The following is a 24,213-nucleotide window of genomic DNA, read 5'->3' on the forward strand; positions in this document are numbered from 1 at the left end:
TTCCGTTAAGTAGTTTTGACAGTAATGTAGTACTTAAAGGCAGTTTAATGTGCTGCTGTTCTTTCTTTCCTGAGGCTCTCTTTGCATATCTTGTAGTTCTTTCAGGCTGGGAAGTTTTAATATATGTTGCAAACACATTAATGCTGTATGTAACTAATTTTAATTTTCAATATATCTCAGTAGTTAAACAGTTTGTGGAACCTAAATCAGAAGACGAAGCTGATTCCCACAATCTCCCAGAATCTCTGCTTCCTATCTGTTCTGAATATGGTGGTGATACATTGGAGGACTCTATGGAGCAGCTAAAAAGAGGGCTAGAAAGTGGGACTGTTCTTATTCAGTTTGAGGTAGGTAATACTAAGCTCTCAAATGCCATTAATATAGACCAATAGCTATGACCAGCAAGTAATGTAAGGGCTTAATTAATTGGAAATGTCATTGCTGCTGTTCAGTCTTATCTCAAGAGAGCTAGAATGTGACTTGCCTATCAGTTTGACCTTTCACTACTTAGAATAGGGAAGAATGAGTTATTAGTCTTGCACAAATATCATCTGCTGAGAAAAATGTGTTTTAATTAACATGTTTCTTGTTCAGGTACCCAAAGCTCACTAAATAATTTTTTCTTAGTTATTTTAGTGGATAGAATAGTGGGGTTTTGCCAGAGGTCAGTCAGTCAGTCTTGAACTTACTTTCTTTTACTACGCTACTTAGTGATATTTCTAAATATCCTTTATACCTATAAGTTAGGGTTTCAAGTTCTTGTCTGGCCTGCTTTCATGGAATAAAGGGAGCAACTTGACCATTCCTCACCATCTTCTCTTAGAGGTTCATATGAAAGTGTTGGAATGTTAACTTACATTTGGAGGACATTGTATTGTCCAGTTCTGTGGTGTTGCTCCTTGGCAACCTAAAGCACTGATGGTTACTTCTTGGGCAGATTACTTTATAGGTGTGATTGCCCAGTATGTAGGATGAGACTTTGAAGAACTCTACAGACCAATGAGTTAACAATGTGTTAGCAAGGAATATTATAGAAAACTGACTAATAAAATGTTTTTATTAAATCATTTCCTTCAGTGTTAGCTTAAGAAATTCCAAAAGATCACTCAGCTGCTACTGTAATAGCAAATTCTCTCAGGTAAATTTTGCAGATGGTTAGGAAAAAATATTAGAGAAAATAACTTAAGATATTTTGCCAGTTTCTGTATTTTTAGTTGAATCTATTTAGTGTGTGTATTGCCCATCATATCCCTCAAAATCCTACCATTTTTCAATCTGTTTTGCAGCAACTTTATAGAAAGAAGCCAGGTTTGGCTGTTACATGTGCAAAGGTACCTCAGAATATGGACAAGAATAGATATAAAGATGTTCTACCTTGTAAGTATAAAGTACAGTTTCTGCCTGATTTGCTTTATCCTCTAAATGATAGCTTATAAAACAGTTGTATGGAATTCTTCGTTAAAAAAAAATCATTATATAATCAAAGTCATATAATTGTTCACTTTATTTTCTAAAAGGTAATTATTTTGGTTTATATTCTACTGTTTGTGTGTCTGCCATTCCTCAGGGTTTTTTGACTGAATAAAAGGGAAATATGGCTCTTAATTATCCCCTCCTTCCCCCCCCTTCTTTTTTTCTGTTGGCAGATGATGCCACAAGGATAATTTTGCAAGGAGATGAAGATTACATTAACGCGAATTACGTGAATGTAAGTCATACAGAGACCTGCATTTGCTCTCTTTCTATATTATAGTAGCAGGCTAAATTCAGCGTTTCTAAGGAATAAGGGTTTTCTGGGGATTTATAAATGTAAAAGATGTGAAGATTCATAATGCGAAGATTAAGTGTCTCTCAAGAAACAAGTGGCCATCCTGATACATAGTAGATGCAAGCATATGGTATACACTGTGACATGTGCAGTCTCTTTAACCAGTAAAAATTGTTTTACCTTTCCATATACTGCAAATGCTGAGGTTGTCTCCTGTAGCTTAAAACTAAGCCTCTTCCCCCTCTAGAAACGCTTATGGCATATCTGCTATGCCCTGCAGGGTCCTGAAGAAAAACCAGAGCTCTGTTTGCCCTAATCATGTGTGTAGACTGGGAGACAGGGAAAAGAGGGAAAAATATATATGTTTGTGTTGGATACTTAAGTTAAACATTTAAATCACAGAATCAGCAATTAACTTAATATGTCTAGAATTAGGCAATAAACAGCTTTTGCTAGTGTACCTTTGGTATACCTTGCTATTTTTCCTTACTAAATATTAAAGAAAATTTGAAAAGCTTTGCAATTTCAAGTTTTCAAATACGTTTTCATTCCTCACCATCTCTTCTAGTTCAGCTTGAATGACTTTAGAATCTTTAGGGTATATATAGTTTAGATAAATATTTAAAGGTTTTTTGCATAACAAATTGTGGTCTTGATTGTTTTATTACTAAGCTTGCCACCTTAATCTTCCCTCAGAACCTTCTATTTGAATGCAATGTGAAATTAAAACACTATTGCAGTAGTGAGAGCAAATTTTACATAGGATATTTCTTTCTCTTTATAGATGGAAATACCTTCTGTAGGCATTGTGAACAGGTACATTGCTACTCAGGGGCCTCTTCCGCACACATGTGCACACTTCTGGCAAGTAGTCTGGGATCACAAGTTGTCGCTGATCATCATGTTAACAACTCTCACTGAACGAGGACGGGTAAGTGTTCAGATTCTTTGTATGCTGAACAAATGTATAAAGAAATGTGCCTTTGAACTTTTTTCCCATTGTTATGATTAAATAACCCTAAAAAGGCCAGCTTATTCTGTTGAATTATTTATCTGAAGTCCCAGCTTTCCAAGTTATTTAGAGGAATACATACTCTGCAACTTTCTTTTTTGTTCTGCTTCTTTGAAAAGAAACTAGCTGTCTGATAAACAGAAATCACTGCACTGATTTGTTTTTGCTAATCAGCCAGGTACTTCGTGCTGTCATTTTTATCCCCTGAGAACTGGGCTCCATGTGGCAGTTGCTCTCTTAATGGTTCAGCAGATGTTTGGAAGCATGGAGCAGGTTGAGCAAAACTTGCAAACCTAGCTTCAAGCAAGTGTCTAACATTACAATGTTTACTAGTTCCACCATGTTGGTGATCAGTATTTAACTTGCTTAAATTTATATATATCATAGGTTCTTTCCTAGAATTGCCTGAAAATTCCTTTAAATCTGTTAAATACTACCAATCCATGAATTTCAGAATAATATAGAATGGTTTGGGTTTGAAAGGACCTTAAAGATCACCTGTTTGAACCCCCCTGCCATGGGCAGGGACACCTTCTACTAGACCAGGCTGCTCAAACCCCATCCAACCCAGCCTTGAAAATTAAAGCAATACCTGGTGTATTCTGGTATATTTTGATTCATCCTATGCTTTGTTGTTTTAAAGATGAAGCTTTTAGATTGTTAATGTACGTAAAAGCATTGGGTTTGACATTTTAGAGACTGAAAACAGTTTGGGTTTTTTCTGAGGTGGATGATGCCTCTTATATGATGACACTGTAGCTTTTATCATTGTTTTCTATGTAATCTATCCTATGCTGTCAAATTTCTGGCACCCCGGTCAAAAGCAATTTGTTTAGAAAGCAAGAGACTAAGTGTTTCAGGTCCTAAACAGCATAATGATTGAGAAATAAGTAAGGACAGTGGTGTATTCCTTTTCCTGCTCTTCTCTGTGTAGAATGCCTTATCTCTTAGGGCTTCCACAAATGGAGCCTGCCTTGCTGTTTCCCTCAGCTGCGAGACCGCAGTGTTGAAACAGGGTGGGAAGGACTGGTTCACACTGCTTTTCATGTTCCAGCATGATCTTGCTTCAAGGTCTAAGAATAATTCAGTTTGAAGAGACTGGTGGAGGTATCACATGCACTCCTCAATTCAAAGCAGGGGCAGCTCTGAATTTCACGAAGGCTGCGCAGTGTCACGTCAGGTTAAGTTTGATTATTTCCATGGATGAAGGTTCCACAGCCTCATAGAGCATCTTGTTTCTGTGCTTGATTACCCTCGTGGACTTCTAATAAGAATTTCCATTTTTCTATCTTTTATTCAGTTGCCTCTTGTCCTTTCTTTGTTCACTTCCAAGAAAAGTGTGGCTCTGTCTTTACTGTAACCTGCTATTAGATGGCTGAAGTTAGTTATAAATTTGTCCCCTATACTTTTCTTCTTAAAAGGGAATAAATCCATCTGTTTCTCCTCTTATATTATGCCTGGAGAAATCATTTTAGCAATTGCAGGTAAGTACCAGACAGAAAATATCTTGCATCCAATTTACCTGAATTTTTATTATGAATTACTAAATTAAAGGTTTGTAGAAAATTTAGCCTATTTTGTCATGCTATTTTCCAATTTGAATGTAAACACCTCACTGACAAACCAGAACAGATTTTATGCCACTCCTGTGAACCATAGCATAGGAGAGGAGCCTGGAAACGGAAGTGCTTGTATACAGTCTTGACATGTGCTTATTTTTCATTACAGACCAAATGTCATCAGTACTGGCCTGATCCGCCAGATGTAATGGAGTACGGCAGTTTTCGTGTCAGATGCCATTCTGAAGATTGTACGATTGCTTATGTTGTTAGAGAAATGATGATTACAAACATTGAGGTAAATACCTGTTATCTTTAATTATTCCCAACGAAGCTGAATTAATACATATATAGATAGGTAGATACAGACTCTGTGTCTGAGCATGAATACCTCTGAGTGAGAATGTACATGTGTGTATGTACATATACACACTTTTATAAAACAAATATGATTTTATTATATGAATCAACATTCATATAATTCATATAATCATCAACAGGACGATTATTTCTTTAGAGCTTCTTCAAAACCATGCTTTTTGAAGTTCTATAATACATGAATACATTATGCTGTACTGGTGTTGTAATAAGCTTTGTAAAGAAGTGTAGTGCTTTTCTGTAATCAGTTTTGTAGTCACTGACTCTTCACAAGTATTCTGATTTTCAATGAAGGATTTTTCCAAACTGTGTTCTTTCAAGAATGAAATGTGGGTCACTTGGTTAATGGCACATACAGCTAGAACAGCTAACAAAGAAGTGAAGTGTAATAATGTTGTTTTGAGAGAAGATGCCAAATGTCGCCAGCTCCTTTTCATTGTCTTTAGTCAGATTTAAAAAAAGAAAAAAAAATCCTTATATATCTCAATTGAAATGTACTCAATTTATGCAAGGTGCTTTTTCCATAGCTGTTAATAGTTTATGCTAATGGAAGGGTTATAAAGCAAAGAGAAATTAAATACTTCTTGCATATCAGGTTGTGTTGTAAAATCGTATGTTTAGATCACATCTAGACTTCCCACAACCTGCATATATGAGATTAAGCTTGGTTTTGTTTGTAAGTTGTCCTACATTTCTTACACATTTCCCTTTTAATCTCTTTTCCTGAATTCTATGGTCACAGGTATTTTCTAAATAGATTAAGGGTTTGTGCTATCCTAAGATATATGCATAGGAAATCACTGTACTGACCAAATGCTAAGTTACAGTTCTAGTGCTGTTCAGTCTTTTAAACTTCTCTATGGTTAAGTAGATTTTACTGTTGCTAGAATTGCTGGTAGTTCGAAAAAGGAAATAGCAGTTTTAAAATGTAACATTTAATTGGTGTTCTCTACAGCAAGGTGACCAATCCTTTAGTCTCATAAATTTTTTATAGAATCACTTGACAGTGCATCCATATTTGCTTAAGCATGATTAAAATTTCCTTTGAAGTCATGAACATCTCATGTTTAGAGGTGCCAGCACTTAAAAAGTCTTTCAGTTAAGACTGTTTACAATTTCTAGATATAGGAAACTATCCAGTCAGGGAACAGCATGACTTTTGCTTCTGTTTCTCAGTCAATTAACCTGCAAGTTAATTGTCAGCACAGAAGAAATTAACCTCATTAGAACAGTACTGCAGACTGTAGACCAACTTTTAGTCCCAGTTACTTAAATTAGCTGATTGCCAGTTAATTTTGGGTAGCTAAGGCTTCATGTAAATACTGGTTCACTCTTTTCAAATACTTGTTCTTTTTCTTCATTAGTATTTATCAAACTATTACATAATTTTGAGTAAATTTGTCAGTGACCATACTCAATATGGGTTTGATTGTTTGGTTTTTTTTTCACTTCAGGTGTGTCTATTAGCATGTGATAAGTCATAATTCTAATGAGAGTGGGGCAGTCAACTTTATTTTTTCTTTTAATACAAATTAATTATTTTTGCGATAAATTGTTTGTGATAATATAGTGTGCCTTTGTAGACACGTTAACAGGTGTGAAAGTTACAAGGGTCTTCAACTGTCCAAGTTGTCTCATAAGAGCTCTCAGCTAGAACAGTGTTTCTACAGCAAAGGCATATGCTTGCATAGACTTCATCTAGGTTAGCCAAAAGCATGCTAAAGTGAATCCTAGGTGGATGTGAGTGTATTGTGGTAAGGGCAGAGTTGTTTTGAGGGGGTCTTTTATTTTGGTTTATTTTTTCACTATAGGCAAGCTTATTTGTACACTGAAATAAAGTGGCTACACTCAACACTGACCTGTCCACACAGTAAAAATATGACCCTAATAATTGATAGCTCTCTGTGCATTTGGCATTTCAGATGGAAATAAAAACCTTTGTATCTTGTTAAAACACACTGAAAGAACTCACTGAAACACTGAAGTATCTCCTAGTTTTACATGTCGTTTGAGCTGCTTTCTTAAAGCTGGCCATACGTGTTCTTCTGCAGGCATATTGTGTTTGAGAAGGCTTTGTATAGCTTTAAATGTACTGCCTCTCACAGACAAGGTTGTATTCTTTAAAGAATACATTAAAAGACATCTGAATTCAAACCAGGGTTTTATTATTCCCTGAACTAATGTGAGCATCATTGGACTGGTCTTTTTGAATATAAGTAGCTTTTAATGGTAAGATGGATAAAGCTTCCAAACTGACAAGGGAGTTGATTTCTGTTGAAAAGGCATAATAGTGAAAGTTTCCTGTGAATTCAGGTGCACAGATTTCACATCTGCCTTTAGGGGAAAGCAGCTTGAAAGAGAAGTGTATGGAATGATGTCCTTGGCCTTTCATTCAGGTATGTTCTGAAGGCTTGAGGAACTAAAAACTTCCTAGAATTTTTCTGACACAGTTTAACTTGGTGCTTCTCTACCTGTGATTGAACATTAGCCAATGTGTGAAATATCTGTAACTGTTCTAAGCCTCGTGAAATGAAATAAGGATTAATTTCTTACTTTTTATTTTCAAGACCAAAATTTAAAGTTATCTTGTAGCAAAATGAAAGAAGAGCAAATAAAGCACTAATTTGAGGATTTATTTGAGGTTAGGTAGGTGATTTTTTTACTTTTCAGAAAGCTTCAGAACACTTTGGGAACAAGAACAAACAGACCAAAGGCAACAAATTCTACAGTGTGATTGCAGAAATTCATCACACAATGCACTATTTTGTAAAATAAGATACATATTTCTTTTCAGCCACTGAAAAAAATATTATGGTAAGCCTGAAGGAAACTTCCATTCAGTTTGCCTTGAGATAGTTACCTTGCAACATACCATTGCTTGTTAAATCTCACCAATTGCATCCAGTTATGTTATGAAAAAAAACAAACCAAACTTTTTTGTTGTTGTTTTCTCTTGTTTAAACAAGGATTTTTCATTATTTCTGTTAAGTGTGACTGGAACCCAGCCTTGGAACTTAGCAAGGCTGTGGAGATGACACATGCTAAAGTCTATTACTCATATAACTTTGAAGAACTGTAATTTTGCAAGGGTTGGGGGGGTTTGTACCTTTATTTTTAATTCTGCCACATCTAATGGTAGCTGTTACCACACCTTGTTGGTTGCTTCCAAACTGCCCTGTCATTCTCCCACCAAACAACCAAAACCAATATGCTTAAAAATTGATTGAATTTCAGTCTTTAAAGACAAGTTATACCATTGCTATAATGAATGAGTGAGCGCCATGAAAGAGCACTTGCACATTATTAAAACCCCAGGTCAATATACTTAAGGCAACTCCTTGTCATAATGCTGACTGTTTAGCACTATTGTGCAGACAGTGACAATGCAAAAAGTGGGGTTTGGGGAGATAAACTGCTTTTTCATCTAAAAGTTGTCACTTTCCCTGGTCATCACAGTGGTGGAGGGGATGGTTTGAAGAAAAAGAAAATAAATTGCTGCAGCAATTCAAACAAATTGAAGATTAAGCATAAATTCATTTTGCTAAGGAACGATATTGCTCTTTGCCGAAGGGAGGACATAAAATTGCAAAATGAAGAATGACTGGTATCTTTCTGTTTGTGAATGACCAAGACATAGGCCTTCTAGTGACTATGTTAAATTGATACTAGATGAAACAAAGATGGCAATGTAAGTGAGTATACAGCCAGCAGCACTTGCTGCTATATGGAGCTGAAAATAGAATCTCTGATATTTTTTACACATCTTAATTGTTTGGGCTGAGGATTTCCATGCCATTTGTCTTCCTTGCCAGATACATTTCGTACAACAGTTTGTAGGGGGAAGTGTTAAGTTGCTCATGTTAGATTCTTAGATTGATCACTGAAACTTTTGCTTCTGCACATTAAACAAGACCTTATATTTTCTGTTTCCAAAGAAATCTATAGAAATATGATCATATCATAAATGTCTTGAATAAACCTATCACACTGCAGAGGCATTTCAAAGACTTTTCTGAAAAGTGTCTACACTAAATGTGTTCTGTTCTGTCAGATACTTGAGATAGAAGAACATGAATTGATTTTGAATAGTAAAGAGCTGAAGAACAAAAGTAAGTTAAAAGTGTTATGGCAGGAGCATACAGGAGCATACTGGGGTGGGAGCAGTCATCCAACAAAAATCCAAATGCCACTGCCAAATTATCCTGCTCTTCAGAAACTATGCTTCAGCCCTGATCACCGAGTCTCTGCTTTCAAGGTATATATTTGAAGTTCACTAGCAAAGAGCATACCTTTCCCTGCTTAGAAGATAACAGGACCATTTCAAGGTTAATGCAGTTCATGGTGAATTTCCTTTTATGGTACATTATTATAACCTAGACCAAAAAAGGCATTAAATAAAAAGGTGAAATGCAAAATCAATGGCTTGGATTTTAAGGAAAGTCAAAATTAAGGTTGACCTTTCAAGCCTAAATTTCCTTTCTATACAAGTATTATCATTCTAAGCTCTGTGGGTTTTTTTTTTTCTGAAGAGCACTCAATTCTTTTATTAATCAGGAAGAATCATTTTAGGAGAATGAAATACGGAAGCCTGCCTTTTGATTTAATTATAATAAGTAGGGGCTGCAAACTACAGAAAGATGAAGAATTGATATTTTTGTGGTTGAAGGTCTTGATAATGAGATTGTTTTGTATGTGTTACAGCAGCCATTTGAAGCATTACCAATGACAGCACCATATTTTGTCAGGAGTTGCAATCGCACTGACAGGCGATTACCCTGTGTTTCTGAGCATAATCTAGGATGTTAGCTTAACCACAGTGAAGTTGCTTTTACAGTAAGGTGTCTTGAATTTGTACAGGAAGGGTAGGTACAAGTACATTTTATTTTTGCAAGATACCTTTGCTGCAACAACAATAACCATTATCAGAAGGACACTAACAATCACATTCAAGCATGTCTAAGCCTGGGACATGTCTAAGACTTCTGTAGATGCTTGCCAAGTGAATATGGTTCAGTGCTGTGAAGCAGCTACATGGTGGCCAAATGGCTGATGATAAACTGGGGAAATGACAACCTAGAAGTATCATTGGAGTCTGTACATTGTTTGGACTTATTTTTTTAAAATCCACCATTGTTAAGCTGATTTCTGAAAATACGAAATGCCTAAATTCAATTGAAATCAGTCCATGTGCATTCAAAAAATTTTAAATATTTTTGGAACAGCAAAGTGTATGATATCAAGTTAGGCAAAGACAGCAACTGGGACATGAGCAGCTCTTGTAGGTCTAAACTTCCAGAAAGTGAGACAGCATGACAAGACTGATACAGACAGATTTTATAAAGATAAATTCTACATTTATCAGTCATTATGATGTCAAAAAAAAAATTGTGGAAAAGATTTAAGCTGACTTGCAGAGGATAATTATTTGGACAACAACTTGAGTATAATGAGAAGCTACCTCTTCCACTACTAGCTTTGTACAAAGAACCAGGATCTGGGAGAAAAATAAGTATTCATAGTAGGATATATACAGCGAGGCTAACTATGGGACCAGTAACTGTAATTCTAGCACATTTTTTAATGGATGAGTGCTAGATTTCAGTAAGTGTGGTGGTCTTTTAATGCAGTTTATTTCCATATAAGGTGGTATTTGACTGACATTTTCTGAATTTAAAGGCTGACTTTTATTATGAGTGTAAAGACCACTAAAAATAGCTTAAAAAAATCTGGACTTCTTCAGGGTACTGATTTGATATCTTATACATGAAACATAATGGTATTAGAATTTGAAAAACTTGTTCTAACATATATACATAAAGCTGCTATTTACAATAGGCTTAGCTTTCTAATTTAAAAAATAAGTATTTTAAAATATGTGTGCATTTTGAAAAGTGAGTGATGTAATGGTCAAGTTTTAACAATTGGAATCATCTCAGAAGAGCTCAACCAAAGGAATCAAAACTTATCATATCAAAACACTACAGATAAAACACAGGCAACTAGGAAACTATACTGAGCTTGAGGCATACCTGAAATAATCAACAAACAGCTTGGTGTTTAGGGATTAGTAGGGCATTTGAGAGAAAATTAAGGTGATAACACCAAAAGGAGCAGCTCTGAGGATTAAGTGCATGCTCTGACATGTACTCTCACTCTGAGTAAGTCTTATGCAATATGCTTGTGGTACTTAAAGTCTATGAACTATTTTTTAAAAAATGCAACTCACTATATTTGAGTCTGAATTACTGACAAATAAAAATAAAGTTTACTCCATTCTCTTTTCTGAGCTTGTAAATGTAAAATGGCTTTTGATGCTACAGATCACTGCTGGTGGTTCTTAGATGTGCTGCTGGCATTTGTCCGTGATGCATGTCTTGATGCGCATGAAAGGTCACTGGATGCTCACTCTTGGATAATTTTAGAATGAATCAAGTCTTTGTTTCAGCTGAATGCTGTAATTCAAGTGTCTTTGATTTAAGAGAATCAACTCAAACTGCGGCATGTAATTGCTGTGTTATTTCCCTTTTGAAGATCTCCTGATTAAACAGGCACAGGTTTCCAAAAGACAACTTTTTAATGACATTATCTTGTGGTTTTTGTATTTGTTTTTAATCTGTAGCATTTCAGAAAAATTTACAGTGTGATCATCTGATCAAGCTCTCAGCTACATAATGACAGCAAAGCTGACTAGAAAAAGGACATGCTTTTTCTTGCAGAGATCCTGGTCATTGTGAGGTCTCTGGGATGATAGTTTGCAATGCAATTTGTATGACGGTGAGCTTGGTCATTAATGGTAGATTATATTATCCACTTGGGCCTGTGCTAGACCTTTTAATAGTGATTGCTCAGACTCTGCCTTTAAGAAGCTAAGTATGAGATGCATTGTTTATCTTCACATCCCTGCAGGTAATTGTAAATTTCTGCAGTTGCAATTACTTTGACTGGGATGAATACATTTCCTAGAACTCTGCTCAGTACACAGGCAGTAGTTTATCCTGTCTTCTGTATCTTACTAGCCTGATCCCTGGGAGTGGAATAATTTCCTCAACTGGAAGAGGAAAACAAGCAGCTGAAGGCATTTGAAATAGGTCATATATTTCAGTAGTTTTGCACTTAAAAGGAAGAAAATACTTTTTAAAGTTTTGAGCATCATGAAAACATTCTTGCATAGAACACTAGGGAGAGGACAGCTTTTATAGACTAATACAGTGATAAAGGAGTTTTTATTTCATTAGGGTGTCAAATGTTGTCTAGTAGTGGACATCAATAAATTCCAGCCAGCAGCTTAACTGTTGGTAAACGTGTGGAATCAATAAAGGAGCCTGAAGACTTGTCTCAGTTTGTGAAGAGCGAGATCATTGCTGCACGATGCAGCAGTGCTGAGGAGTATCTTAGGTTTTTTCCTTCCCACCTAATCATTGGTTATATCTGTAACACAGCAGTTGAGCCCAATCTGAATGCAAAGATGATTGAGTGATTTCGTAATCAAAGTTATAAAAAAGCTAAACTGAAAGAACTTCTGTAAAGCTACTTTTTTAGGTATAATTGAGTGGAAAAAAAAGAGCTCTTCCTCCAACAGAATCTTTTAATTGATTTTATTGCTTCCATACATAAGTATCCTTCTGTGGGTCATTCTGAAGTCATTCATATATGTACAATGAGCATGTATGTATGAACTATATATATTGGTTTTGAACAGAAAAAGTATTTAGCAAATGTTGCAGGTAGCTTTATAACTGAATCTGTAAGTACATAAAGATACCTATTTAGAATGGATTATGTCACCCTAAGACCCTGTTATTTTGATACAGTTCTCTGTAGTTCTCTGTTTTCAGCTATTTCTTCCAACCGGTTAGATTATATAGTATTATTATGCTTACATCTTGTAGCATTTTACCTAGGGTGGATCAAGGTATAATAAGTCAGCAGTCAATAAATTCCAAAAATTACAGTCTGTTTAGATCGCGGAAGTTAAACTTAATCCTCATTTATTTCGAAAATGTTATGCCTTTTGCATGCTTTCTGAGAATTGCATGTTCATACTTTGAGTTTTAAAATTACAAATATTTTCTACATTGTATGCATCTTGTAGCATCTGGAGAATATGCCTACTGTCAAAAGTATGACTTATATCTAGTAAACATAATCAGAGGAGTTATAACACTGAACACTTTTTGAAAACCTTACTTATTTTAGACAGAACAACACCACACAGTCACCCATCTCCAATATGTTGCTTGGCCTGATCATGGTGTTCCTGATGACTCAATGGACTTCTTGGAGTTTGTGACGTGTATGAGGCCAAAGAGAGTAAAGAATGAGCCTGTCCTTGTTCACTGCAGGTACTTATGCTTTAAAATTCTGATTATAGCTTTGCTTCAGCCTTGGAATAAGCATTTGCTTTGAAAAGTTTGTCTGCAAGGCAGGAGATTCTTTGAATAAGATCAAAATGTTAAACTGTGCAATACCAGCGTTCACTGTTGAAGACAGAAACACTGGTGTTGTATCTAAAAGACAAGTTTCTTTTCGCTCCCTTTTTACTGCAGTCTTTGGGTGAAATGGCTTAGTCACGTAATTGTCACAGAGCTGGTAATTTGCAGTGTAAGTTGTTCTTCATTTTTATCCTCTACCATTGTTGTAACTTCATTTTGAATAGTACTGCAAAGGGGTTTTTTCAGCTGTTCAAGTGCCTGTCAAATAGCAGTCAGTTAGCTTTTACATTTTTCGTCAAAAATACCACCAAACAAGTACATTTAGATTTGTAAGCAGTTATAATTGTTAAAAATCCATTTGCTTTAGGTGAGGTTTTAGGTTTATTTTTATAAAAATTCTTTTCTTTTTAATAATTGGCAGGAAAGATACTGAACATGCTTTAAAGATGACCTTCGCACTGTATTCTAGTATTAAGGTCTCCCTGTAATTTCTCAGGCGCTTTGGCATCCTAGTATTAAGACTGTGATATGAATCTGGTGCATTGCAAAAAACTAATTTATAGACTATTTTTCTGTTACATTTCACAGCGCTGGAATCGGTCGCACTGGTGTATTGGTCACTATGGAAACAGCCATGTGCTTAATTGAAAGGAACCAACCTGTTTATCCCCTGGATATTGTACGAAAAATGCGAGACCAGCGAGCTATGATGGTGCAAACATCAGTAAGTGATAGAGAGGAAGCCTTATTTTCTGTACATATGTACTACATTTGCTCAACTGTGAGAAAATAGAATACCAAAGAGCTGCAGGTTAACATCTTGCTCTATCCTGGGTGTTCTACCACATTCCCATTCTTACATTCCACCTAGCCCCACTGCTTATACTTGATATTCAGCTTAATGCTTCTGGGAAAGGCCATTGGGTATTATTCAGATGTAATAGAAGGATTGTTCAGTTGTGATAGCCTTCCCTGAAGCATGTTCAGCTGTCCTATGGGTATTATGTGTGTGCTTCAATTCTAAGATGATACACATTCACATAATATTGTGAGTTAGGATCAGACAGGGCGTACTCAATGAGTAAGAATGGACTCATCAGAGCTACTAGCTGATCAGTTCAGTGACTGCTGTTTAATCATATGAAGGCTGTAGTTTCTCAGAGATCTGCAATCTGATCATCAGGAGCACCAGAACAAAAGCTTCGACCAAAATAATAAAGCTAAAACAAAATTTATGTAACAGTATGACCTTTCATTAAAAAAGAAATAAAAAAAAGAAAGAAAAACTAACTATGTTGTTCCATTAAAAAGAAATTAAGAGATACTAAACAATACAGAAAGCAGTGCTATAGGACTTCCATAGTAGAACTAATTATCAGCTGAGTAAGCAGTAAGAATAAATGCAACAGAAAAGAGCAAAGAAAACAAGTAGCCTGAGTCAGAGGAAGAAATGCTCATTCTTATTTGTTCAATAACTTGATCATAGAAGTATTGAACAGAGAGCTAAATATCATACTTTGCTCATTCAGTCAGTAAAAAAATGCAAATGATAACAATAAAGAGAAAAGTCAAGGTAATTAAGAAATAAAGACAAAAGAAGAGAGTGATATTGAAAGTGGGAGTAATTGACTGAAGGGTTGAAAGAAAAGGCATGAAAATCGAGATGCAGAAAATTCATTTCGATCCCCCAGTTTTCCTGAGGCTTTCTGTAGTTAAGAGCAAATGTATTGCAGGTTACAGAGAAGAGTAACATTTCTAGCTACTGGTATTTAAATGCAATGTAAGGTCCTTGATGGTCCAGGTTCTACCTTTTAGCCCTGTCTTTTGGGAGATACTGGGGGAATGTTTTCAGATGCCTCTAGAGAGTTGAGGGAAGCTGCCATACAAGGGAGAGCATTTTGAAGATAGAAAAAGGGATTTAGAAAATGTGAAGCTTCGCTTCTTTGAATATATGACACAGAGTTTTGGGGGAAGGTGTTCATTTTGGGGTTTTGACAATACTGAAAAGTACTTTCGGAGGAAAGGTAAAGGAATATGCATTGATATTTGTAAGCTCTTTTAAATTTCCATCATCTTGTGTTCTTGGGATTCTGTTAATTGTAGAATCATAGAAAAGTTAGGGTTGGAAAGGACCTTAAGATCATCTAGTTCCAACCCCCCTGCCATGGGCAGGGACACCTCACACTAAACCATGTCACCCAAGGTTCTGTGCAACCTGACCTTGGACACCGCCAGGGATGGAGCATTCACAGCTTCTTTGGGCAACCCATTCCAGTGCCTCACCACCCTTACAGTAAAGAACTTCCTCCTTAAATCCAATCTAAACTTCGCCTGTTTAAGTTTTAATTCTTTACCCCTTGTCCTATCACTACAGTCATATACACTTATTCAGGCTAGGCGGATTTTTAGTCCTATTGCTAATGTCTTGTATCACTTTTCAGAAAGAGGCTCACAGGCTAATTGGCTTTAGCAAACAGATCCATCAACAGAAATAGTCTTTGCAATAGTATAATTCAGAAAAGAAACACTAATCTTGTTTGTGAATTATAAGAACTAAATGAGCTCAGAATTTTCTGTGCTGGAAGAATTAATGTGGCTGCTGTTCTTCAAAATTATGCATTCCAAAGTTTTTGATCCCATTCTGTTACAAACGGTGATGTGTGGTGTAATCACAAATTAAAATAAAGTGACTCCATCTTCTGCAATAGTGTAGGTGGTTTTAAAAAACCCCAAAATTTGTAGCAGGGCAGTTGGACCTATATATCCTACATGGTAACTTTATATACATGTAGCTTAAATGTGCCCAGTAATACGTAACTGCAAGATTGTCAAGGTTAGAATATACTTCTAATAATCAGATAGCTACCAAATAAATAGATGAGATGTATAAAGAACAATAAAGAGATGTATAAAGAATCTCATAAATTTGTGTAACTTTTACAACTAAATCCTATTTCTTGAAATTTTAGCATGTGTTCTTTTAAATTTGAGGGTTATATTTTCCTTGGCATGAAACTTTCAGTGCTTATCCTTCAAAGAATGTTACTTTTGTTCATGGAGAGCACAGCCAGGAGAGCTGGATTTTCTCTTTCCATCTTTGCATCTCCTCTCCTGTCCAAGAGGAAAGGAAGCAGTGGGACTGTTAGCTCTATTCCGTACTGCTGTATAATCAGGAGCTGAATCATCCATAAATGTTTTTTTTTCTTTCTTACACAGAGTCAATACAAATTCGTTTGTGAAGCTATTCTTCGTGTTTACAAAGAAGGATTGGTTCGACCACTGGATTCCAGTTAGCACAGTACTGAAGGATGAATTATTTTTTTCATTAAAAACACTGTTCTTTGAGTAAAGCAAGGGCTTGTTTCTGAAAGCAACTAGAATGGACTTGGGAAGCCCATGAAAAGACATGAGCACATTTGAACTGTGGCACTTTATATTTCTCAAGAAGATTGCTAAATCATGTACAGCGTAATGAAGTCATGTAGATAAACATATGACAGCAACTGTGTGTAATATGCTTTGTTCACATAGACAACCATAAACAATCATGGGAACCTTAATACGTATCTTTTACTGCCTTAAAACAACATTCACTTTGAAAGTTAAAAAGGTCCTTGTGTTTCCTTTGAAACAGCAAAAAGAAAACTCACAGTATTGAAATTATTCAGCTAAGGTATTTAATATCTTTGTATGAAAGTTCATTGGAGGTGAATATTTAAACTTTCTTGCTGGGACACTAGATATTCACGGAAATGTAACCTTGACTGCTAAAAGGTTGATGAAGAGCTTTAAAGGCTAATGTGTAAGTACTGTACATTAAGAGCTGGACAAATTAAGTATTCAGTTACCATAAACCTATTAGTAAATATACCAGCTGTTATAATATGCTTCTTAGAAATCACATCTACTGTATGTGATGTGAAAATAATGCTGCATTTAAGCATTTATGCAGATGGTACTGTCTTACATCTTCTGTTGATCAATTTTAATTGCAACTTGCCCTTTTAACAGTGACCTGCTTCATACAGTTTTAGTTGTTTTATTACTTATCTTCTATTTCTGCTATCCATCTCCTTTATACGTGTTTATCACTGCTGTTTTTTATATGTGGACTGAAAGCATTTTAACTTAAAAGAGGTTTAATTCTCTGTCACTTTTGTTTCCATGTGTATTTATGAGTTCTCGGATGTAAATGTGGATTAATGTTGCACACAAGATACTAGACTTTTGACTTACTGTATATGCAAAGTAGTCTAATCCAATACTGGAAGAAAAATTACTACTGAACCCATCAAATACGTTGCTGCTATTTCAAGGTGTGAAGCTTCCAAGGGCGCTGTTGTTGCTAGTGTTCAGATGGTGATAAAATGTTGACTTGCTGCCCTTCAGCAAAAACTGCTCTTACCCAGTGAAACACAACTCCCTCTTGCAAGAGTTCTGCGGGTTTACTGTGTTTCTTGCTTTATGGAAATGCAGCTAAATTCACATGAAGATTTACAAGGAAAGAGAATGAATTTGTGCATTGATAAATAATTCACCCTAAGGTACACTGGTCTCCATTTCATTTCAAATGGGAGAATTGGACTTTCTGAACAATATAACCACATTTGTATGATGTTAATTTATTTTGTGTGTGCTTTTTGATTACCCTGTCATAGTACTTCATTTTTGAATAGTGTTTAAAAAAATATTCTAAGGGACTGTTTAAAACTCTGTTATTTAAAAGATTAGTCCTAAATAAGGCAAAATTTTTATGGGGCATATTAGCCATATGTTTATATGTGTATAAAAGAGAAAATTAGATAATTTTCTTTTTAGATATATATACACACATAATCAGATATATTTTAGAATTATGATTTGTGTTATGCATATTATCATTTATATCTGGAGTTTCATTATAGAAACTTCAACAACTGTACAGTATACATCTTTCATGTTACCAGAAGGTTATGTTTGTTCCCCAGGAGGCAGCTGAAAAGTGAACATAGGATGTGCTAAATTGCTGATTCTTGCCTTTCTGTCGGCTTGGTCTTTTCTTCAATATTACATTGTTAGTTATAGATAAAGATACCTGACTACTATTTACTGATCAGAAGAATTTTAATTGGAATATGCAGGGTAGCTTCAAAATGGAAAGCTTCTTGATTTTGTTAGGTTATAGCATGGATAGGTTTGTGCTCATTCTTATATACTGCATTCCAAATTTCACTTTCACTGAAGTTTTTGTAATACTTTAGATCATTATCCTCTTTCTTGATTGGGCACAGACTGTAAGGCAAGAGACTATAACTCTGTCTTGACTTATTAAAGTGCATCAGGTCAATCTGTCTGTGACTCCAGGCATAAAATTATACTGGACCTGCACATGTAGCTTGGGAAGCTGTTTTTCAAAGATGCATATGGAAAAGTGTTGGACAAGTGTAAGCCACCTGCTGCTGTTAGAGAGGGTATTGAGCACTGAAAAAACTTCATGGCTCTTTCCCACCCAAGAAGTAGTGGGCACTAAAGAGTCTGTTCCTGCTGGGTGTTTAACAAAAGTCTCCCTTTTGTTATGTGTGTGCCTTGCTGTTAAAACATCTCTTTTGTTTTCTTTTATTTCTTTTTTTTCTTTTTTCATTTTTTCTTTTTTTTTTCTTCTTTTTTCTTTTTTTTTTTCAAGTTTTATTGTGCCCAGGTCTCAAAGTCATCCCTTGCAGTTGGCATGACTCGCAGTTAGCATGACTTGCAGTTAATAGTTTGTCAAGAGGTGAAAAGGCAAGGAGGAAAAAAAGCAAGAAAATAAATAGTAAGAAAATGTTTAGCGCATCTCTTTGTGACATCTCTTTCTTTCATAGAAGTACTTGATTAAACTTATGGTTTATTTGCATTCAAGGTTATTGCTATATTCCTATTGCTATTTATGTTTCTTCATGTTGAATATGTATTTACCAAAACACTGTAAATTTATTCCTTGCATAACTCCTGTCTCAAGATACATGGTATCAGTTTGACTTACACTGTTTCGATGATGGTTATATTGTGACATCAAATGCTGCTCTTGTTCTGGTAAACTTAGTTGGTTTGGGTAATACCATTCTTGGAGTCTTCCTTTGGAATTTAACAACTTGTTTGAAATTGCTGGCCACTGAGAGACTACTGAAAATTATAAAAATAGTAAAAATAGTAATCTCTGCAATATTTAATTGTTTTTGGAAAATCATAGAGCAGATATTAACTAGGCAAGTAACTTGTACATTGTGTCCATCTTTATTTCAGTCTTGCTCGTTTTTGCACAAGTACCTGTAGGGTCCTTAGGGAAGAATGAAGGGGTGTTTGTCCTTGATCTGTAGTGTGTGATGATTTTGCACTGAATAATGTATGCCTTAGATCTGATCTTGCAATGAGAGCATACTTATCAAAAGATCTTCTTAATGCTGGCTTTTGTTTCCACAGGAATTGGGAAATTAAAACCACACTGAGTTGATTGATGAGGGGGAAGGGAGGAGGTTGGTAGAGTTAAAACTCCTAACACAAAATTTCTGACTGTCAGGCAATTGACAAATAGCAGGAAATGCTGTGAAGTCAAGTTTCTGCATAACCTTCATAAATAGTTTAACCTCAGTTTTGCTTGTGTGGTCATAACAAAAGTATTCAGAAATTCTAGCATTGCGGTGGATGAAGAGGGAGTAATAAGCCTTTGAGGTTTTCATCACTGTGAAATACAATAACATTTATTCTTCAAAACTTCAATAAATTTTAACTAAATGGCTTTATATTTGATACAGAAGTAGCTAAAATGCCTATTCAGAGCATCTTCAGAAATATCACAGGGAACACTTCTGAGGTGGAAGTGGGAGGGACACATCTTGCCATGTATTGCAAATAAGAAAAATGGTGCCATAAACCATGAATGCCTTTGTGTAACAGGATGTATGAAATATAAATCATTAAAATACAACAAAACCTTGAACAGTGGTGGTGTTTTGAAAAAGAAAAAGAAATGAAAAAAAAAAATGTGATCCAGGGTTTTGCTTTCACAAATCCTGTCTTTTAGGTGTTGGTACTAAATTATATGCAGTCAAAATGTACCTAAGAATTCAGCAATAGCTCTTCATATACACTTATTTTTTTAACAGTTGGTTCTCTATTTTCCCTCCTTTTTTCTACTATGTCATACTTGTTTAAATATATATATATATTTCAAAAGAACTGTGGTTCTGAAATACCTAATGAACTAATTTGCTTTATTACAAGAATAATCTGATACTGTTTTACAACAAACGTTCTTCCCTATAGATAATGTTCTTATGTGTCAGACTAAATGCATCAATGGTCCAGTGATTGAAGATGTTGAAAATAGCCACACATGGTTCATAATCAGTTAACTAAAATTTAAACATAGTTATTTCACTGATAATGGCTTTATTGTTATATCCTGAAATGAAGCGGTTAAGTGCACGTTTATTTTACTCCTTCACATAAAGCCTTTCCAAAGAGAACATGCACTAGGAAATGTTTGTGTTTCGATCAGTAACCTGCAATTAGTCTACTTGATTAAAAGCATTTATTAATTGAAACTGTATAGAAGGTAAGCTTGTGTCATAAAATACTGTGTTCAGAGACAGTTGAAAACCAAGTGAATGATTAATTCATTATATAAAACATAATGTTTTGGTTAAATGGATTCTCTTGCATTTAAATTCTGACTCTGATTGTGTTAAGCCATCTCAGATTAACAATAGCACTATATTAACAGTTTAAATATAGCAATCAAATGCAGTATGATTTAGTTGTGGTGTACTTTAACATATTTAAATTTCCTGTTATTCAGTAGCTGTACAAACTTCAAACAAGAGTATCCACAATCACTGAAAATTACTGTCTTTAACAAAACCAGTAAGCTTTTCCAAATTTGAAAAGGAAAGAGGAGCACATGATATTGATCGATTCAAGCATTTTTCAGCTCAGACTAACTCTGTGACAGCAGTGGTCTGATTTGAGTGCGCCAGACGGTTTACAGCATCATTTGAGAGTTTTGAAGTTTTTGAATGGCCTTTTAATACCGTTGAGACTTGTGTGCTGATTGCTACTGTTGAACCTATGGCAACCACTAATAAAAAGAGCAGTTATTGAGAACTAAGAATATAATGGAAAAAACAAGTAAGAGACCAGTAACTACTGTCTTTTTAAGACAAATTCATCTCAGGATGTGGCATTGGGAGTGGGGAGTTGAATGTGCCTTTATTGACTCTCCTAATTTTGTTACAGACTACTTGAATAAGAGTCTTAGATTGTGTGTTGTTTTGAGCTTAGCTGTGGGTCTTAAATCTTTAAAGAAATTCTTATTTAAAATATTAAGGCCTTGATTTTAATAGACATTAATGAAACACTTCAGTTTACTGTTAGTTGTTCAACTTCTCTTTTCTTGGCTTTCATGATTTCGTTTCATGAGCTGTCATTGTTTTAACTTATAAAAACACTTTTTGAGGTTTCCCAAAACTGTAAAGCTGGTTTTGTCATAGGCTAAGTGATGCTGCTGTTGCTTAAGATAGGATGTTCCTTACACCTGCTGATGGTGCAACATGGTCTTCAGCCTGAACTGAGCTCCTTTCTGAGGGATTTAAACAGTGCTGCTAACAATGGTAAAAATCATAAAGGTATTTTTAAAAAGCATGTAGAGAATGTTTTGTTCAGGGCAGATAGATCTGTGCTTTCTTAAAAAATGAAAAAAAAAAAAAAACAAAACCAAAAATTGTGAGGATGGAAATGTTTTAAACAGATAAAGCAAGGGTGAGAAATGCACATTTTTTTTCCCCCTTTGCAGAAAACACTTTTCTATGTTTCAAATGCATAACTTCTCCTGACGCAATTTCTTTACTAAGGAGCCCTGTCGATGTGATTTAATTTTTGTCAAGCTGACCTAGAAAACAATTTTGTTTAACTTCTTCCTCATTTACTGCCTTGTGCTTTTAAGTAACATCGAACTAATCTGAAATCTTTTCCTGCTAAAAATTATTTTGGCTGTTTTCATTTGGTGTCTTTTTCTGAGCCATAGGTGGAACCTGCATAACTATGAAGGTTGCCATGCATGCAAAGTGGAAACAGATGCTTTGCTAGACCTATTAAATCCATTACTTAGCATCAGTTACCAACTGAAACTAGTGTAGCATCATATTTCCATCAGCCTTTTGCAGTAACTGTTTTGTAAACAGGACATCTTTGGAACGTGTTCTCCCAAGCATTAGAAAGTCCCCTCATACTAAGATGGAATTGATGCTTTAAAAAAACCCCAGCATTAAAATCTGAACCTTCAAATAAGTAAGGACCATTTACCAAAATCTATTCTAAACACACACCTCTTAAAGGAAGTAAGAGTTTCTCTGTAAAAACAAAAGCTGCTAGGAAGTATCTTCTTTGATGTTCATCTTACATAGTCATAAACCAGACTAGCTCTCAACTAGTAAGCAGTATGGCCACTAAAACACAGAAACATCAACATTGACCTAACTACCTGATTAATTTCTTCCTTGCAAAGGATTGGTTGCAGTCCTGGTTCAGAAGTCCTTGCTGCAGACTGGGAAAAGTAGAAGGGACTTGCTTCCTTCCTGACTAAAAGCCTGATCATAAATCAGCTGTCTATATTGACCTTAGTGGGGTTGTATTTGTATTATCTAACCTGAGCAGTCCATTTTAAAGTAAGGTCAGGTGTATCTATATGAGTTTGCAAGTACATTGAAACCATACATTCGTTTCAGAAAAAGAAGCTCAGACCAGCAGTGTTAATTTCTGTGGGCTTCATTTGCTTTAGTTAAGCAGCAGGTTAGCATGGTGACATTTGAGTTGTTCGTGAGCAGTGCCCTTCGAATTCAGAGCTTTGCATACACAAATGAAAAGTTGGTAGAACTGTTGTTTAGCTAGTTTTTAGTAGAAGTCAAATTACTGTCTGTAGAAATTAGGTGGGGAATTAGTACATGTTCTCAAACGTAAATATAGTTTAAATCCGGGTTTTGCAAAATAAATGACAAGAATCATTGCTTCTATTCCAGTGACCTGTGCAGTGAGTAGTAAACATGATTTATTTAGGTTTTCGTACCTCCTGGGTAACCTTAATGAGAGGTTCAAGATAAATAATGGGGACAGTCCTGTTATGCCTTTGAATATCTGCCAGGCACTTATAATAACAAATGTTGTATTGGTTAAAACTGACCTCTATTACAACTGATATAGAAGTGGGAAAGGCAAAGTTAAGATTTGGGGGTTTTTTGCAAGCATTGCAAAAAGCTTTGTCAGATACAGAAAAAGCTTGGAAGAGAATATCCATTCAGTGACTCTGGCCATTCTTTTTGTTGTTCACTTTAATGTTTGTTTCTGTAGCCCTCTATAGTTTCTTCTTTTGATTTCTTAGATGCCAGTGCATTAAAGGAATAAAAGAATGTATTTGATGTATTTGGAAGGTAAGGAAAGAGTTTATTTTGTATCCTAAGCTGTACTTTTCTTTTAAATCATTTGAAATGTAAATTGATGTTGATATTACAAAGTGTAATTTATTGTTTAAAAATGTAGACACTTCCTGAAATGAATGTATCATTTTTCTTTTTTATTTTTGTAGGAATAAAGTATTGGTTAAATGTTTTCGGTATAGTTTTCTTTGAGTTTGGAACTGTTTGGGACAAAAATATAGGCATCATTTTCTGCATATTGGTTATATGACTAATGGTGAAATAAAGCATATTTAGCTATGTGGTTTTACTGTGATTTTATTCAAGAAGAAAATGAGTTGCATACAAAAGTTACTGACCTTTTTAATCCTTTAAAGAAAAAAAAATCACACATGGCTGCAGCTTGAATTTTATCTGAACAAGCAAACGCATGGAAAGTGTCTGCTCCATATAGATACAGTGTGTAGTTCTTTCATAAATAGCTCTCTGGAGAAGTAAAGCAACCAACTAATCCATAAATTGGTCTGCATATTTCACTTGCAGCAGTTTTTATAAAAAAAGTATTGTTTTGATTAATTACACCAATAAATCTTTGCACTTACATCATATGAGGCCACATAACCACTCTTTGAATGCAAATAGG

The 24,213-nt window shown here is 35.2% G+C and overlaps 1 protein-coding gene across 3 annotated transcripts in view; it reads left to right on the forward strand.

Moving 5' to 3' along the window:
• PTPN3 (protein tyrosine phosphatase non-receptor type 3) overlaps positions 1-23,870 on the forward strand; it is a 157,530-nt gene extending 133,660 nt beyond the window's left edge. For 2 of the 3 annotated variants that reach the window (XM_031052918.2, XM_031052920.2), the window contains exons 20-27: positions 181-347; positions 1,287-1,377; positions 1,647-1,708; positions 2,553-2,699; positions 4,509-4,637; positions 12,914-13,059; positions 13,738-13,873; positions 16,366-23,870. In XM_031052918.2, the coding sequence (XP_030908778.1) occupies positions 181-347; positions 1,287-1,377; positions 1,647-1,708; positions 2,553-2,699; positions 4,509-4,637; positions 12,914-13,059; positions 13,738-13,873; positions 16,366-16,443 (956 nt within the window). In that variant the 3' untranslated portion in view covers positions 16,444-23,870. The remainder of the gene's footprint in view (positions 1-180; positions 348-1,286; positions 1,378-1,646; positions 1,709-2,552; positions 2,700-4,508; positions 4,638-12,913; positions 13,060-13,737; positions 13,874-16,365) is intronic. The other variant, XM_031052919.2, reaches the window with a different exon arrangement.
• The last annotated feature ends 343 nt before the right edge of the window (positions 23,871-24,213 follow it).

This window comes from Melopsittacus undulatus, chromosome 1 (assembly GCF_012275295.1).
Source record: "Melopsittacus undulatus isolate bMelUnd1 chromosome 1, bMelUnd1.mat.Z, whole genome shotgun sequence".
Lineage (NCBI taxonomy): Eukaryota > Metazoa > Chordata > Aves > Psittaciformes > Psittaculidae > Melopsittacus > Melopsittacus undulatus.